Consider the following 17,611-nt stretch of genomic DNA (forward strand, 5'->3'; position numbering starts at 1 on the left):
TCTACTGAGAATTTTAAAACTGTTAACGATAGTAGAGTAGAATCTGTTGATGTTCCTATTATTGGGACTGATACTCCTGTTGTTCCTGCTTTTGATGCATGTCATAAATTTTGTAGTGTTGATAATTGTATGACTTGTGCTTTCAATTTGATGTCTGCTTATTTTAAAAATTTGCATGCTAAAAATGAAAACACATCACCTAGACAACACACAAACAACAAGCATGCAAGATCAAAGACTGCTAGTCCTACTCATGTTAGGAAGGAGACTTATGTTCCAAAGCCTAAAACTAAGGTTTATAAGGCTGTTGTTAAGGAAGTAAGTTCAGTCAAGTCTGAACCAAGTATCAGTCCAAGAGGCTCTGTTGTATTACCTAATAGAAATCAGTTCTTTAAGACTGCCGGACCCAATCAAGTGTGGGTCCCAAAGACTGTCTAATAAAGTTGTCTTTTGCAGGGTGCCAGTGGAGTTGTTCGTGTTACCTGGGTGCTTGACAGTGGAGCGTCAATGCACATGACTGGCAATAAATCCCTGCTGGAGGACATAAGAGAAGGAGCTGGCCCTACAGTCAGTTTTGCTGATAATAGCAAAGGTCGTACTGTGGGATATGGCAAGTACAAAATTGGAAGGATCATCATAGAAGATATTGCAATAGTTGAAGGACTTCAACATAATCTCCTGAGTGTCAGTCAATTCTGTGACAAAGGTTATTATGTTCATTTTGAAAAGGAGATATGTATCATTAAACATATCAAGGATAAGCGTCCTTCACTATGTGGCATAAGGAAAGGCAATATATTCGTAGCTGATTTGTCTTCAGGACCAGGAAACGAAGTTCACTGTTTCTACGCCAAAGCGTCAGCTGAAGATAGTTGGTTATGGCATAAGAAGCTCTCACACCTCAACTTCAAAACCATGAACTCTCTAGTCAAGAGAGATCTAGTGAGAGGGTTGCCTTCCCTGGAATTCTCAACTGATGATCTTTGTGAAGCTTGTCAGAAAGGAAAAGCGAAGAGAGCATCTCACAAAGGCAAAACCATCAATACCATTACAGATCCACTTCATTTGTTGCATATGGATTTGTTTGGCCCTGTGAATGTTGCATCCATTGATGGAGGAAGATATGCCTTGGTTATTGTGGATGACTTCTCAAAATTTACTTGGGTTTACTTCCTGGCTTCTAAGGATGAAACTCCCCTGACAGTAATTGATCATATCAAGTTGGTTGAGTTGGAAAAAGGTGTTCCTGTAAAAGCTGTAAGATCAGACAATGGAACTGAGTTTAAAAATCAAACTCTAATCAACTTTTACTCTGAAAAGGGAATTAGAAGGCAGTATTCCGCACCAAGAACTCCTCAGCAGAATGGAGTCGTCGAAAGAAAGAATCGTACACTGATCGAAGCTGCAAGGACTATGATTGCTGAAGCAAAGCTTCCTCTGTACTTTTGGGCTGAAGCTGTGTCTACTGCCTGCCATACCCAGAATAGAACTTTGATCAACAAGGATCATATGAAAACTCCATTTCATCTGTATAACAACAAGAAACCTTATGTCAAACATCTTCATGTCTTTGGAGCCAAGTGTTATGTTCTCAAGGATGGTGAAGAGAACTTGAACAAGTTTGAGCCAAAGGCTTCTGAAGCAATTTTTGTTGGTTATACAAATAATGCTTATAGAGTTTTTATAATTGATACTCTGTCAGTGAAAGTTAGTGTCAATGTTACATTTGATGACACTAAACTTCCAAGTATACAATCTGCTGATCCATCTGAGTCTCTGAAGTTTGACAACTATCCAGACTCTGATTCAGATGATGATATTCCACCTGAGGTTGCAACAGGAGATGACAACAATGATAATGATCCAGGCAATGGTGGAGGAAATGGCAATAATGCTGGAGATTCCACTGATGCCAGTGGTGGATCATCAAGTCAACCTGGCAACAACTCAGGGGGAGCTGATGGATCAACTAGTCACACACTTCAGCTTAATGATAATACTGCTGAATCATCAAGGACACATCTTCCAAGGGAAAGGATTTGGAGCAGAGATCATCCCTTTGATCTGATTATTGGTGATCCTGATGTTGGTATAAGGACTAGAAGTGCTACGACAAATGAATGCCTATTCTCTGGGTTTCTATCTCAACTAGAACCAAAGAAAATAGAAGAAGCACTTGCTGATCCTGATTGGGTTCTTGCCATGCAAGAAGAACTCAATCAATTTGAGAGACAAGAAGTCTGGGCCCTGGTTCCAAGACCAAAAGGAAGATCTACAATTGGAGCTAGATGGGTCTTCCGTAACAAGTTAGATGGTGATGGCATTGTTGTAAGGAACAAAGCCAGACTGGTTGCAAAAGGTTATTCACAGGAAGAAGGAATTGATTATGATGAAACCTATGCTCCAGTTGCTCGTCTTGAAGCCATCAGAATATTTCTTGCATTTGCTGCACACTCCAACTTCAAGGTATATCAAATGGATGTGAAAAGTGCATTTCTGAATGGAAAGCTAGAAGAAGAAGTATATCTGGAACAGCCCCCTGGCTTTGAGAATCCAGAGTTTGCTGATTTTGTATACTTCCTATTCAAAGCTGTCTATGGAGTCAAGCAGTCACCAAGGACATGGTATGACACTCTCTCTGAGTTTTTAATTGAAAACAATTTTACTAGAGGTGTCATAGACAAAACTCTCTTTTACAAATTGCATGATAAGGATATGATATTTGTACAAATATATGTTGACGATATTATATTTGGTTCTACTAACGATAACTTGTGCAAGAGATTTGCTAAGTTGATGCAGAGTAACTATGAGATGAGTATGATGGGTGAACTGTCCTACTTCCTTGGTCTTCAAGTAAGCCAAAAGGAAGATGGAATATTCATTTGCCAATCCAAGTATGTCAGAGATCTTCTTCGAAAGTTCAATCTAGAAGACTCTTCACCAGCAAAGACACCCATGGCCACTGCCACAAAGCTTGACCAGGATAAATCTGGTAAGAAAGTCGATATCACAAGCTATCGAGGTATGATTGGCTCTCTACTTTATCTTACTGCAAGTAGACCAGATATCATGTTTGCAACATGTTTGTGTGCTAGGTTCCAAGCTGATCCTAAGGAATCACATCTTATAGCCGTCAAAAGAATCTTTAGATATCTTAAGGGTACACCTGGTTTAGGTATTTGGTACCCTAAGAATACTGGTTTTGACTTAACCGGCTATACAGATTCTGATTATGCAGGATGCAGGATTGATAGGAAGAGTACGTCTGGAAGCTGTCAATTTCTAGGACGTCGGTTGGTTTCCTGGTATAGCAAGAAGCAGCACTCAGTGTCTACCTCTACTGCTGAAGCTGAGTATATAGCTGCCGGTAGCTGCTGTGCTCAGATCTTGTGGATCAAGAACCAACTGAATGATTATGGTGTTGTAGTAAACAAAATTCCCATATTTTGTGATAATACAAGTGCCATAGCCATTTCCAACAATCCGGTTCAACATTCAAGAACCAAGCACATTGATATCAGGTATCATTTCATTCGAGAACATGTCATGAATGGTACAGTGGTGTTACATTTTGTACCCACGACTGAGCAAATTGCTGACATCTTCACGAAACCACTGGATGAATCCACTTTCTCTAAGCTGGTTTGTGAATTAGGGATGTTAAATATGACATAGTTCTCTTGTATATATTTTTCATATGCATTATATGTTTTTATATATTTTTGTGAATTTTCTGTATAATTATATCTATATTATTAGATTTTATATGATTTTCTGTATGTTATCTGATAATATTCTGAGTAATTATGCATGTTTGTATATTAGCCTGTAATTTTCTAAGTGCTCATACACTCTCCTGTAATATTCCCTAAGCATTTAGATAATTATTTGTAATTATTTTGTATTTTTCAAAATTAATTAAGCATAAATATTTGATTTTAAGTTAATTCATCTTTTTGAATTAAAAGTTAAAGTCATAAGTATTTATATTCAATTAAAGTTGAAATTTACAAAATATTTGTGTAATATATAGTATTGTTTTTATTATAGATTTTTGATTTTAATTGCAAAATGTTATATCTTTTAAATTAATCATAAATCATATTATTATTATTATTATTTTTTTTTTTATTTCGGCAAGACAAAGTTTTTTTGTTGTTCGGTAAGACAATCTTATTTGTCTTGATGAACCGTTATTTGTTTGTCTTGCTAGCTCTCTCTCTGTCACACTCGGTAAGACAATTTATTTTGAATTGTCTTACTGATTGTCGCTCCGAGCTTTGCTTTCACCCCTCGTTGCTGTTCGGTAAGACAATCGCTACCGATTGTCTTACTGGTTCCCTGTCAACCCCGTTTAAGACAAACTCGTTTGTCTTTCTAACTTAGTCATTCAAAACCCTCAAGACAATCTCATTTGTCTTGCCCACTCATCTTCATCTCCAACCTCGCATATACACACGACTGCATATATACTCACACGATTTCAGTTCGGTTTTTCAAGTTTTATCTTTAAAAACTTGCTGTGGTTTCGATTTCAAGCATCTCTGCTTGCTGGTTACATTGTTTTACTCGATTTCCTCTCGAACTGCTGTCCATTTTTCGACTGATTCGTGCGAAGTTTTTGATCGGTTTCGGCGTGTTCTTAAGTTTACGACACTCTGCATTCATTCGTGTGTCTGGATCAAAGTTTTCGTTTGGGTTATTTTGAAGGCTAGGGTTCTTGGAGTGTTTAGGGGATAATTGGATTTAAGGCTGCGTTTAGCGTGTTGTTATTTGTTTTTGGGGTTTTTGATCCTAAGGGGCTGTTTGGCTTGAATTGTTTTGATTAATTGGGGATTTTTAACTTAAGGCCGTGTTTGGAAGTCTAGTTTGTGGAGTTTAATTGATTAGTGCCATTTAAGTTAATTAACTTTTAATTCGATATTATCCAAATATTTCGAATTATTAATTAATTAATTAAGCTTTAATTATTAGTTGAAATTTGCGAGATATTTGAGAATTCACTTTTAAATTTGAAAAATTCTCGCTTAATTCAATTTTTAATTATTAAAAATGGCCGGAGAATTCGTGGTTGCTGAGACTAACTACTGTGCCAGCCTTAACCCCGATGACTGTTCTGATAGATTCCGGACTTGGGTTAGATTTCTTTCGCGACAGAGTTTAGTCAGTACGGCACTGACTGCAGATATTCCGATTAAGCTGCAACCTCTTTTTGACTTCTACTCAAATGCTGTCAATTCTACGACTCTGGAGAATTACAAGATCATAGGGGATCTGCCTAATAGGAAACGTATTGTAATCACTGTCGATGATGTGAACCGGATCTTAGGACTTCCTAGGGACAATTTTGAGCCAGATCCCTCAGAGGATGAATTGAGACAGTTCTTTCAGGATATTCACTATCAGGGTCAGATTTTTCTCCCGAAGATGTCAAAGGGAAATCTGAAAGCTGAATGGGATGTGTTCTTTGACACCCTTGCCAAGGTGTTTGCTCCCACTAATCGAAAGAACTTTGGGAATATATCTTCAATGCTGCAAATCTTTGGATTCAGCATAGCTTATAACCGTCGAATCAATTTTGGGAAGATATTGCTGAGGGAGATTATCAGAAAGATGGGGTCTGTTGCACAGAGATCAATTCAAAGGAATGACAAAGTTGAATGCTTCTACCCCAGATTCCTGATGTTGTTTATGAATGATAAGATGAATGCTGATGATAGGCACATGTACGTCGATTCTCCTGTTGTTCCTATTCAGAGGACTTGTGCCAAGATCCAAACTAGGCTGGTCAACAAGAAAAAGCATGACAATGTACCACTGGTGGTGACTCCATTCATGCTCGAGCAATTCAGTGTTCCTTTTCAGCCTGTACAAGTTCCAGAACCACTACAACAGCAACAATATCAACAACAACAACAACAACAACCAGCTAATCCTGAACAACAACAATCACCTCCACGTATCAATCAACCACTTCAACTCCTCCAAGACTACCAATCATCCAGCCAATCCTCACATTACTCTCCCTACAACCCTCCTTACAATTCACCACAACAATCACCTCACCAATCAGATTACAATTCTCCTCACCAATCTCAACATCAATCCCCTCCACAATACAACTTCTTCCCAGACCAACAAGCCTCCATTCTTCCCTCTCAATCTGAACCAATACCTTCACCTACACATACACATACCATTCCTCCACCACAATCCACTTCTCAGCCTCTGCCTGCTGATTCTGCTATCAATCCAGAGCTACAGGACTTCAGGACAGATTTACAGGTAGCTCAGGTACTTTATAATCTCACTGATACCTTTAATATTGATATTGCAGATTTTGATTGTGATATTGGATTTGATTTCCAGACTCCCAGCATTGAACCTGAAAACACCCAGGTTCATATCCAAGCTGATGTTTCCGCTTCAACTACTGATTCTTCTTCAAACACTTCAAACAACACTACTTCAACCCCTGTTGTTAGAAAGGTAGCCCGGAAACGGAGTGGGAGTGCACTTTTACGAGATCCCGCAGCTCTGTCTCATAAGAAGCAAAGGGTGGCAGAACCAGAGACAACTGCAGCTGCATCCATTTCCTCCCAAAAGGATTTGGACTCTGAAACGGTAAATATACAGTCTCTAGATTCATTCTCTCCACAGAATGCATTTATTGAAATTGGCCGTCCGACCGCGGTATCCTGTAAAGAGTCAAGCACACAACTAGCACTCACGCTAGTAAACACTGAACCTGTGTCTTTTGATTCTTCACTTAGAGAGAGCACAGAATTTCGAAACATGTTATATGAAAATCTTTCTGATCACTCTTTCTTTTTGGATCAGGATCTACTTGGCAACCTGCAAGTACATCCGCCTTCACAGGCATTCGGAGGACAATTTGTTCCTTCACAACCTACAGTTCCATCTCAGGGAACTATGGTTGTATATACAGGTACTGGTGACGGTGTGACAAACACGAGTGAAATCAGGCAAACACCGAGCGAAACACATGCACGAGAGGATAGTGAAAAATCTTTGAGTGTTCGTGAGGTGAGTGCACACACCAACACAGATCTGTTACAGGAACAAATGGCTGCTCTGAGAGCTGAGATTGCAAGGTTAAATGCTGAGAATGCCAGATTCAGAAGTGGAGAGTTGGTGACTCTACAAGAAAAGGTTGTTGATCCTTCATTCTCTTCCCTCAAAAAGGAATTGGATGATCATGTACGGGGCATTCACTCTAGGATGGACAAATTTGATACAACTCAGGAGCTCTGTCTGACGAAGCTTGACAACTTGGAGCAAACTTTGGCTCAAGTTGTTCAACACTTAAAGATCAATCCGTCAACATCTCAGTCTACTCCAGAGGATCCCTCAACTAAGGGGGAGAAGGATAAGGATGACAAAGATAAGGATGACAGCAATGCTGGTGCTGCTGACAGGGGTGACAAGGGTGGTGATACTGATAGGAGTGATAAGGGTGGAGAAGGAGCAAGTGAAAAAGACTCTTCTGCAGCTAGCAAATCTAAAGGCAAAATGCCTGAAACTGAGAACATCTTCACTAATCAGGATTATGACAACATTCCTGAAGATGTTGATGATGATGATGCATTTGACTCTGCTTATTTTGAAGCTGAGGAAGAAGGTCGTTTCGAGGAAGGCTTTCTTTTCAATGAAGATCAGTCTGTAGATCCGGAGCACATGGAAAAGGTCAAAATATTTAAAGCTCAACATGAAGCTAGCAAAGCAAAGCTTCAGGAACTGCAGAAACTGGTAGATGAGAAGAGGACAACTGATGAGTTGGTCAAGCTGGAGAAACAGAAACTATGGGATGCTAAGTGCAAGGAAAAGAGAGAGGATATCTCCAGAAAAGTTGGTGAAAGCTGGGATATTGCAAGGCAAATCCTCTCTGGACCTCAAAGGGAACCTTTCAATGATGGTAAGTTCAAATCCTTCATTTATGACCTAAGAGAGGCTAACCCTAATGAAGATATGTTTATGCGTGCTCTTGCTCTCGAGTTAGAATATATAACAATTGGTGTCAAGAATCTTCTCAATGAATGGGAGATCATTATTTCTACTCAGAGAAACGGAACATTCAGGGTTTCAATTGATTTATTCAAGTTTCTATCTCTAACTGAAATCTGGGTGATTCGTAACAAGATCAGACGCAGCTCGAATCTGAATGAACTCCTACGTGACAGACTTATGGATTGTGCTATTCATAACAGTCCACAAGTTGTCAGAAAGCCCTACTGTGTCAAGTTCATTCACGAGAGAAAGTTTGGAACCTTCTACCTGGACCACCAACATCTTCTTAAGTATGATGTGAGTCAGTTGGTTCTTGTATCTACAATTCTACGTACCAAGGGCTTCGCTACTAAGGCCAAAGCTGATGCTGATACTGAGATTGTAAACTACTGCACAAGGAGAAACATTCAACAATACTTCAGGAAGATGAAGTATATCAACCAATCTCAGCCAGCAGATTTCATCGAAGACCCTGTGGATATTGAAGTTCAATATTATCTCTCTTTGGCTCGTGAAAGAAAGAAGCGTGGAGAATCCACTGCAGCTGAAGAGCCTACTCAGAATGAGCCTTCTACTCCAATTATTCACTGTTCAGATGCTGAAGAAGGAGAAGTCACTCGTTCTGAGTGAATAGATTGATTAGGATATTTTGTTAGATATGTTCAAGGAACATCCTTTTGTAATCTATTATGAATATGGTTTAATGTTCAATGCAAGCCATAAACTTTTGCTATTTACATTCCTTTGTTTAAATCTTTGTCTTATCTGTTAGTTGAGTTATCCTCTAGGAAATTTGCATGTTATGTTAACAAACAAATAGGGGGAGATTGAAAGGCATATGTTCAGCCTATTTGTATTTAAAGAGGTACAACTCAACTCAGATAAGAAAGCTCAGTAAATAGCAAGTCAACGGAATCCGTACGAAGAACGTCAAATGATTTATGGGAATTATATGTCAGATAAGTTCCAGGATGCTGCTGCACACCACTGAAAGAAGTTTATTAATATGTTCAAGCCTCAGTGCACAAATAATCTTTTGTGGCACGTCCAGGAGTTCAGAAGATATAAAGTTTCTATACTTTATTTTATCAGAAGATTCCATTTAATGAAGAAGTACTTACAAGACGAAGACTCGACGAACAAATCAAATTCTTAAATGTTTATTTGACAAAGAATATTTGATTTAACTAGATACAGATGAACCAGACAGTACATCTGTGTATCAGTTATTCAAATTGAATATTTGAAGTCAAGCAGAGTTGGTGGTTCGTTCGTTCGACTAATCAAGACGGAGTTATTAATGTTTAAAGAAGACGGGAAGCTATTCTACTGAAGAAGGGGTGATTTAATATTTAATAGATTATTATTTCACTTCTCAAATAATTAAATTAATTATGTAATTTATTTGTTAAATTAATTCACTCTCGAATTAATTTAATTTATGAATTTATATGATTAAATTAATTAAGTGGATAATTTTCTATTTAAATATAATCTACAAATTACATTTCAATCACCTACACTTTGGCATCAAGACAATCTGTTTTGTCTTGTTAAAATTCGGCAAGACAATCTCAATAGAATTGTCTTACCGAAATGTTCCTGAATCAACTGCCAAGACAACCAGTCATTGTCTTACCGAAGAAATCAGTTGGCGTGCAAGACATTTGTTGATTGTCTTACCGAATGGTAATTGTCTGACCGAAGTTACATTGCCTGCAAGACAATAGATTGTCTGACCGAGGGAATGCCTGCAAGACAATTCCTGAGTCTTTCAAGACAATCTTTGATTGTCTGACCGAAGGTGCACTGCCAAGACAATTGGATTGTCTGGCCGAGAAAACAACACTGCCAAGACAATATAATTGTCTGACCGAGCTCTAAATTGTCTTGCTAGCTCTAAAATTGTCTTTCTGCTGTGTCTTGTGCTTGCAAGGCAATCTAAAATTGTCTTGCCCCTTCCACTTTGTCTTTGCTACTTACAATTGTCTTGTCTTTCAATTGTCTTACAAGTACAAATGCTTTGCCTATAAATATGGCATTGCATCCTTCATTTTTAGTGTTCATTTTCACTTTGTATTCAAAGCATTTGTAAAGCTTTCAAGTTGTTTGTAACTTGCTTGATCGTTATATCCACAGTTTTCTGTGCTTTGATAACCCGGTTGTTTTAATCACTAAATCTAGAATATACCCTGTCGAATTTATTCTACGAACTTTAGTGGACATTAAAACTGAACCATTTTAATTATATAACAACGTCAAACATTGTTATATTAATTAATTATAATCTGATTAACAAATCATATTCAATCAGATTCACTTCCGCGACGATTTGGTACTGATTGTATTCAACCCCCCCCCCCCTTCTACAATCATATCTGGACCTAACACCCATTCAATCAAGTATCAGTGCAAAGGATGTTGGAGAAGAAAATCCGAATGAAAAGGCAGGACAAGACACAATTGAAGAAAATGGAGATGAAAGTGATGTTAGCTGGCATGAAGATAGTTCAAATTTAGATGAAACTGACGATGATATACATTTTGAGGCTTATGTGGATCAAGATGAGGTAGGTCAAGATGATAATAGAAAGCAAACTAGTCAATATGATGATGCTAGTACTGACTACGGAACTAGTTCAGATGAAAGGATGGCGGTAAGCAGTGATGATGAGAAGGAAAAAAATGCCTCTGTGGAGTTTAATGAAAATATTGTCATGGCAAATCCAGAATTTGAATTAGGAATGTTGTTTGCTACTGGTACTTTATTAAGGACAGCTGTGAGGACTCATGCGATAAGACAAAGAAGACCAATTAAGAGATCAAATAATATGGGATCCAAGATACAGTATGTATGTAGCAATGGCTGCAATTGGAAAATTTATGCTAGTAAGTGCCAGAGATCAGATACTTATCAAATAAAGACTTACCATCCTACACACACACGTCAACAAACTTTTTATCAAAAGCAGATTTCAGATAATTGGATTGCGAAGGCATATGAAGAGGAGATTCGGATGAATCCAACATGGGATATTGATGCTTTTCATCGCAAACTAGTGAATGATTTGAAGTGTCACCTGAAGAAGTCAATGGTTTACAGGGCCAAACATATGGCATTAAAAGTTATACATGGCAGCCATGAAAAACAATATGAGATGCTTTGGGACTACGGTCACGAACTAAGAAAAGTGATGCCAGATTCTACTATTGTGATTGAGATGGATGACAAGGAACTTGGATAGGACAAGGGCAGATTTAATAGGATATATATATATATATATATATATATATATATATATATATATATATATATATATATATATATATATATGTCTAGGGCCAATTAAAAAGGGATTTATGGAGGGTTGTAGGCCATTGGTCGGATTTGATGGTTGTCATCTAAAAAGTGCATTTGGGGGTCAATTACTGGCTGCGGTTGGGATAGATCCCAACGAGAGAATGTACCCAATTGCCTGGGCAATTGTACAAGCTAAAAATTATGACAATTGGCTGTGGTTCATGAACTTGTTGAAAGCTGATATAAACATTGAAAATGATGCAATGTGGACTTTTATTTCCGACAAACAAAAGGTATCATTTAAGTATTTAGTTACTAATTTATGATGTTAATAATTTATAATTTTGTAGAATGTATTTGACTTTTATCTTAATTTTGTTAGGGACTGATTAATGCAGTAGAGACAATATTTCCGGAAGCAGAACACAGGTTCTGTGTCATGCATCTATACAGAAATTTATAGGTTTCAAAAAAATGTTATGATTGGCTAATGGATAAGCCAAAATCTCAGTGGACTAGATCTGCTTTTCATAGTAATTGTCTTAGTGATATGTTCGTAAATAATCATTGCGAAGTGTTTAATTCATCCATCACAAAGTATAGACATTTGCCGATCATCACCATGTTTAAGGAAATTCACAGGGCTTTAATGATAAGAATACAGAAAAGAAGAGACAAGATGTTAGCTAGAGAAGATGCATTTTGCAGTACGGCAATGAAAAACTGACCAAGTAAGTTAGCGAAAGACTTGGTTAATATATGATAATGTATGCAATCCTTATACGTACATTGTGGCTGATAAAATTATACAGGGCAATAACTAGGTCTGCGGATACTCTGGTGGAATGGTCAGGAGGACCTAAATTTCTTGTCACTAGTACTTCTGGAGGCTATGAAATGGTTGTGGATACTTTTAATAAGACTTGTGCATGTAACAAGTGGCAGTTGTCCGGAATACCGTGTTTTCATGCCGTGGCATGCTATCATTCTAGAAACATAGATCCTGTACAAGGCATACATCCATCTTACAGCAGAGATATGTATTTAAAGGTAACATTAATTACTACTCCCTCCGTCTCAGTCAATAGTATACATTGGGGGACGGGGGCGCGGCACGGATTTTAATGCTTCAATATAGTATACTTCTGTAAATTATTTTTAAGATTTTCTTTTTTTGTATAAAAGTATAACATTTATATTTTTATACAAAAAAAGAAAATCTTAAAAATAAGTTGTGGAACTATGTTTTATAAGAGCCTTAAAAAGCGTGTCGAGCAGTGAAAAAGAAACGTATACAATAGACTGGGACAGAGGGAGTACATTTTATCTATTTCTAGATGTTATTATACAAAATGGCTTCTTTGACATGTCTTCTATTTTTTTTCAAGGTGTATGAGCACATTCTACAGCCAATTAACGGAGCAGAACTTTGGGAGTCAACACCATATCCAAAACCTTTGCCACCAAATGTCAAAACTGCTCCAGGAAGACCTAAAAAAAGATCAAGGAAAAATGATATTCCAGCGGTGTATCCTACAAAGCTGAAAAGAGAGAATACCACGTTAAGATGTGGTCACTGTAAGGAATATGGACACAATAAAAGGACTTGCTCTTTAAAGGTAATAATTTATGTATGCTTAATATGTTAAGTAAATTATTCTGAGATTTATTTGGTGCATAATTACTTAGTTAAAAATGCAGAAAAGTGATGGTAAGGTTAAAGAAAAAGAAGTTGCGGAGGCTAGTGGGAAAAACAATGAGACTGGTGGCATCACTGGCACTAATGAGGCTAGTGAAAATAATGAACAAGTTGAAATAAGCCAAGGTGTTTCACAACATGTTGATAATTTACAGGAAAGTCAGGAGCCCATCGTACAACCAACTCCATAGCCATCAAACACAAGGCAACTGCAAGGTGGTGTTTTTAACAGGCCTTTCATAAGACCAGGGATGGCAAATCAAAATTCCAACTCCTTGAATCGAATCCAGAGCCTAGATACTTCTTACACATGGGCCAAAACGTGACTACCAGAAAGGAGCTTGAGAGAGTGAAATCTTTGAGAGCAACACAAAAAAACAAAAATGCTTGAGTCCATGTGAACTATCTTTTGTGGTTGGGTTTACGTGACTATATTTCTATTATTAACATACGTAAGTCCCTGATATGGGTGCTCTGCTTATTGTGTTTTTGGCACAAAATTTGGATTGTAGTACTTTTAAAAGATGCACTGATGATGTATTCCGTGAATTATGTTATTTAATATTTTGTGAATTATCTTATTTAATTTTTCATTTAAGGTTATATAATTTTAAGCATTTGAAAATTTTAGAGCCTGTAAATTATTTATTGTCTAGTTAGTCTGGCTTAATTTGAATTTAATATTACAACTCTATAATCTATTTAAAAAATGATATAAAAATAAAGAATAATTCAACAGTAAAGTTAATTAGTTAAAAATTAACTATTCCGTCAAATATGTTAAGTCTGTTAGTTGTTTTAACGGGAGCCACTAAAATCTGTTTAAAATGAAAGAATAGCCACCGATATGTAAAACAGGAAATGTAGCCATTTTTTTGTAAACCGGTGGTAAGTTTGACCACCGAAATGCAACTGGCTCAAAAACTTATCTAATTTGAAATAGAGGGAGTAATATATTTTATCAACTTGGCCCCGCGCTCCCGGATAAATATGTAGAGAAGAGAGGGGATAATGTGAAGTCGTCACCTTGTCCCTTTCACCTGAAAACAGCAACAAGTCTGCAGTCGTAGGCAGGCATTTAAACGCGGCTTTGAGTGCGCGATGTATTTATAATAACAACAATAACAATAATCCATAGCCCATATTACTCTATGTTTCTTTTCTTATCGGAGGGTCCCAGTTTCATCACTCTCTTCTCCCTGTCTTTTCGCTAGTTTCCATTTATTTGGCACTTCGATTTTCAACATTATTTTCTTAATTTTTAGCTTTTCTATCTTTAATAAATAAATTTAACTTTATTTTTTGGAGTCTTTGAACAAATTAAATGGTTAAAAATTGCAACTATCTCTCAAATATTGGGTTAGTTATCAGTTTGGTCACTTGTTTCATTTGAATGTATCAAGAGGATTACCAATAAATTTTTAGTCTCATGTGCACACTTACTTCAAATTATATCTTCGTATTTTTTTACAAAATTAGGTTAAAATAATCGTTTTTTTTGTTAAATTATATGGCATGAATTTTATTGGAGTTTGACGTGAATTTCTGCATAAGAAAATGTGATGATGAAAAATAGAAAAATAGATCCGAAAAGTTTACACAAATAAAGTTTGAACTCAATTGTAAAGGGAAGCTGTTTGGTCAATTGAAAAAAGAAGATGTTTGGTTAGAAAAAATAAAGTAGTAAAAAATATTGGATATATTTATTCAGAAAACCTTCGATGGTCAATTTTTTATATATATAATTTTAAAAATTATTAGAATGTAACTTTATTTTAAATGGATGATACAAACAAGATCAAATTTTGGTCAATGACTCTAATTTATAATCAACCCCAATATTACATGCATTTCAAAAGGCTAGTTTGCCGAGATTAAAATTGGGATTTTAAACTGTTTTCGATTTTGAACTTAAAAATATTTGTTTGTGTAACAAGTTAAAGATAAGTCACAAATCGACTTAAAATCAAAAATTTATATGATATGTTATTTTGAACAACTTATCTTTTTTTGTGATATTTTAATAAAAATTAATTTCGACACTAACATATGCAATCTTTTGTTATTATATCTTTAATACTCCCTCCATCCTAAATTAGATGGTCCCGTTGACTTTGGGCACACAGTTTAAGGTTCATTGACCGCATAGCTACATGACTTATTTTTAAAATTTTATTTTTGCAAATAAATATTTAAATATGAAATTTTTATTTACAAAAGAAAAAATAAAAAAAATAAATTTTGGAAGTAGACGGTCAATGCACCTAAAGTTACGTGCCCAAAGTCAACGGGGCCATCTAATTTGGGATGGAGGTAGTAATTTATAAGTCACCTTAAATATAAAATTATTCAAATATTTATCACATTAAGTCAAATTCCTGAATATAAAAATCATTTAATTAACAAAAAAAGTATAAATATATACTTTGTTAGTGAATATAAAAATATTTTAATAAAAAATCATTTAATTAACGCGATTATAGCTTGTATATGTGTTAAAAAGAAATCCAAAATATTATCCATTATGGATTTTCTACATTAATTATATGTCTAATATCTAGCTCAGCACCATGTCTGTCAGTGTATGGTCAGCGGCGGAATTATGAATAATATTTAGAAGCTCAAATTTGGATGCAAGTGAGATTGTAAAAGACTGATTGAAATTTGAATACCGAACCTTGATACCACATTCATCAAAAAAGAGACGACCATCTCTCTAGGTTGCGCGTATTGATTGGTTAAAAGGCCTGAAAGAGAACGTTGTTCTGAGTGCATTAACATAAATACAGCAATAAGAAGCCGCGCCGGAAAAAAAAGTTGACTTATAGAATAGCGATTTTTTTACGCAACATAACGGTTGTAGACCTCAAAAAAACGTAAGCAACCAGCTCCAAGTGATATGGCTTTTTACTATTCCTTTCCAAGATGTCTCCATCTCCTTGTGTGGCGTGATAAAATAAGAACCATTAATGGCCCGGTTTGTCCTTCCCGCAAGAACCCCATTGCCGGAAATATTAAGCCTACTAAAGGCAGAGACAGTAGGAGAGAGCAGGTTGTGGGCCTGTGGGCAGTGGGCACTGGGAGCCAGCCGCCGGAAGGGAGAGCGCAGCTGAGCATGTTGTCGCGGGTTCGCGGCTGAATGAATTTATCGCAATGAGAAGCTGAGTTAGGGCAGTGTCAAGTGTGTGCTTATGACTTATGAGTGTATCTATTTGAATGTATTTGTTAGTTTAAGTCCAAGTCCTAAGTAGAGAGAGAAAACGAGTATGTATAACAATTTATTATAATATATAAGATAGAACAAGGAAAGAGAGGTGCTTTATAAATAAGACTTCAAGAGGTTGTCCTAGTGATATAAAGCATTACTAGGATTTTGTTATATCAACATTTTTCATCAAATACCCTGAATTATGAATTAAGACATGTTATAAGGCATCTCTTGAACTCGATCTAAGTGCCTTAAATTATATTAACATGAATAATTCAGCGGGGGCTGAAAAAAAATATACACTATTTTTTCGAGGTTAGGAGGGCTCTAGCATCTCATCGCCCCTTCTGGTCCTGCCTATGGCTTATGTGTTATATTTTTTGTTCAATTTAAGGTGGTGACCTATTTGATATCACTCAAGTGAGAACCCATGATTAATATAAGTAACCTACTTATATTATTAAACGACTTCGATTATAAGTCGATAACTAACCCTTTTTTTATTTTATATCTTGATGAATATGTTTTTATAACATATTAGTAAATAGAAAAAAAAGTTACATCTTTTATCCAGAGAAAAGAACAGTTATTGATTTTTATTACCATTGCAAGAGTATTCTTGGACAAATGAGTGACCTGATATACCTCATAATTTATCATGTTAGAAAGAAGCAAACAGGACAGCTGATGAAATGGTTTAGAATTTCATGTTTGTTCAATAGGTTTGTACCCATGTGCACATACTAGGCACTAAAATTTATGAATTTGTGTATTTTGATTGGTGTGATCGTTGTAAATTCAGGAGATTACACTGTTATTCAAGGGTTTAGGCCAATCAAAACAAAATAAAATTATCAATTCTTGTGTTTATTGTGTGTACATGGGCATACATACCATAAAAAAACGGTTGTTGAATAGCTACAACTTGTTTATATCTACTCCGCATTTGTTGTCAGAGATCCCTTTGTCAGACATTTTGGTTAATTAATAAATTGTCATTTTTTAAAAGCTAACATTAATCATTACTTTGGCAAAAAAAAACATTAATCATTACTATCATATTTATATTAAAAAATTGATTTGAACCTCTAACTTCCAATGAGAAGTATTAGTTTTCCATTAATTGAAATTTCCATCAAATAAAGAAAATTATCTAATTGTTAATCTAGAAATTTGAAATTATAAGAATTTTCAATAATCAATTGGGTGGATTATTAACGGGCTAACTTACGAGAAAGCATTAGGGTTACAATGAGAGTCGACCCCCTTTCTCTCCTTTGCTCTGTCGTCTACTCTTCTCTTTCTCTTCTACTATCTAAATAATCGTAGTCATCTTAGGAGATCTATTCTCTCCAGGCTATTGTTTTCTTTT

General features: G+C 36.1%; 1 protein-coding gene across 1 annotated transcript; it reads left to right on the forward strand.

Moving 5' to 3' along the window:
• Positions 1-11,391: 11,391 nt before the first annotated feature.
• LOC108225908 (uncharacterized) lies at positions 11,392-13,222 on the forward strand. Its single transcript, XM_017400862.1, has 5 exons — positions 11,392-11,625; positions 11,715-11,761; positions 12,145-12,382; positions 12,721-12,951; positions 13,034-13,222. Exons 1-5 carry the CDS (start codon positions 11,392-11,394, stop codon positions 13,220-13,222), a joined length of 939 nt encoding a protein of 312 aa, XP_017256351.1.
• Positions 13,223-17,611: the final 4,389 nt, after the last annotated feature.

This window comes from Daucus carota, chromosome 6, assembly GCF_001625215.2.
Source record: "Daucus carota subsp. sativus chromosome 6, DH1 v3.0, whole genome shotgun sequence".
In the NCBI taxonomy this organism is placed as follows: Eukaryota; Viridiplantae; Streptophyta; class Magnoliopsida; order Apiales; family Apiaceae; genus Daucus; species Daucus carota.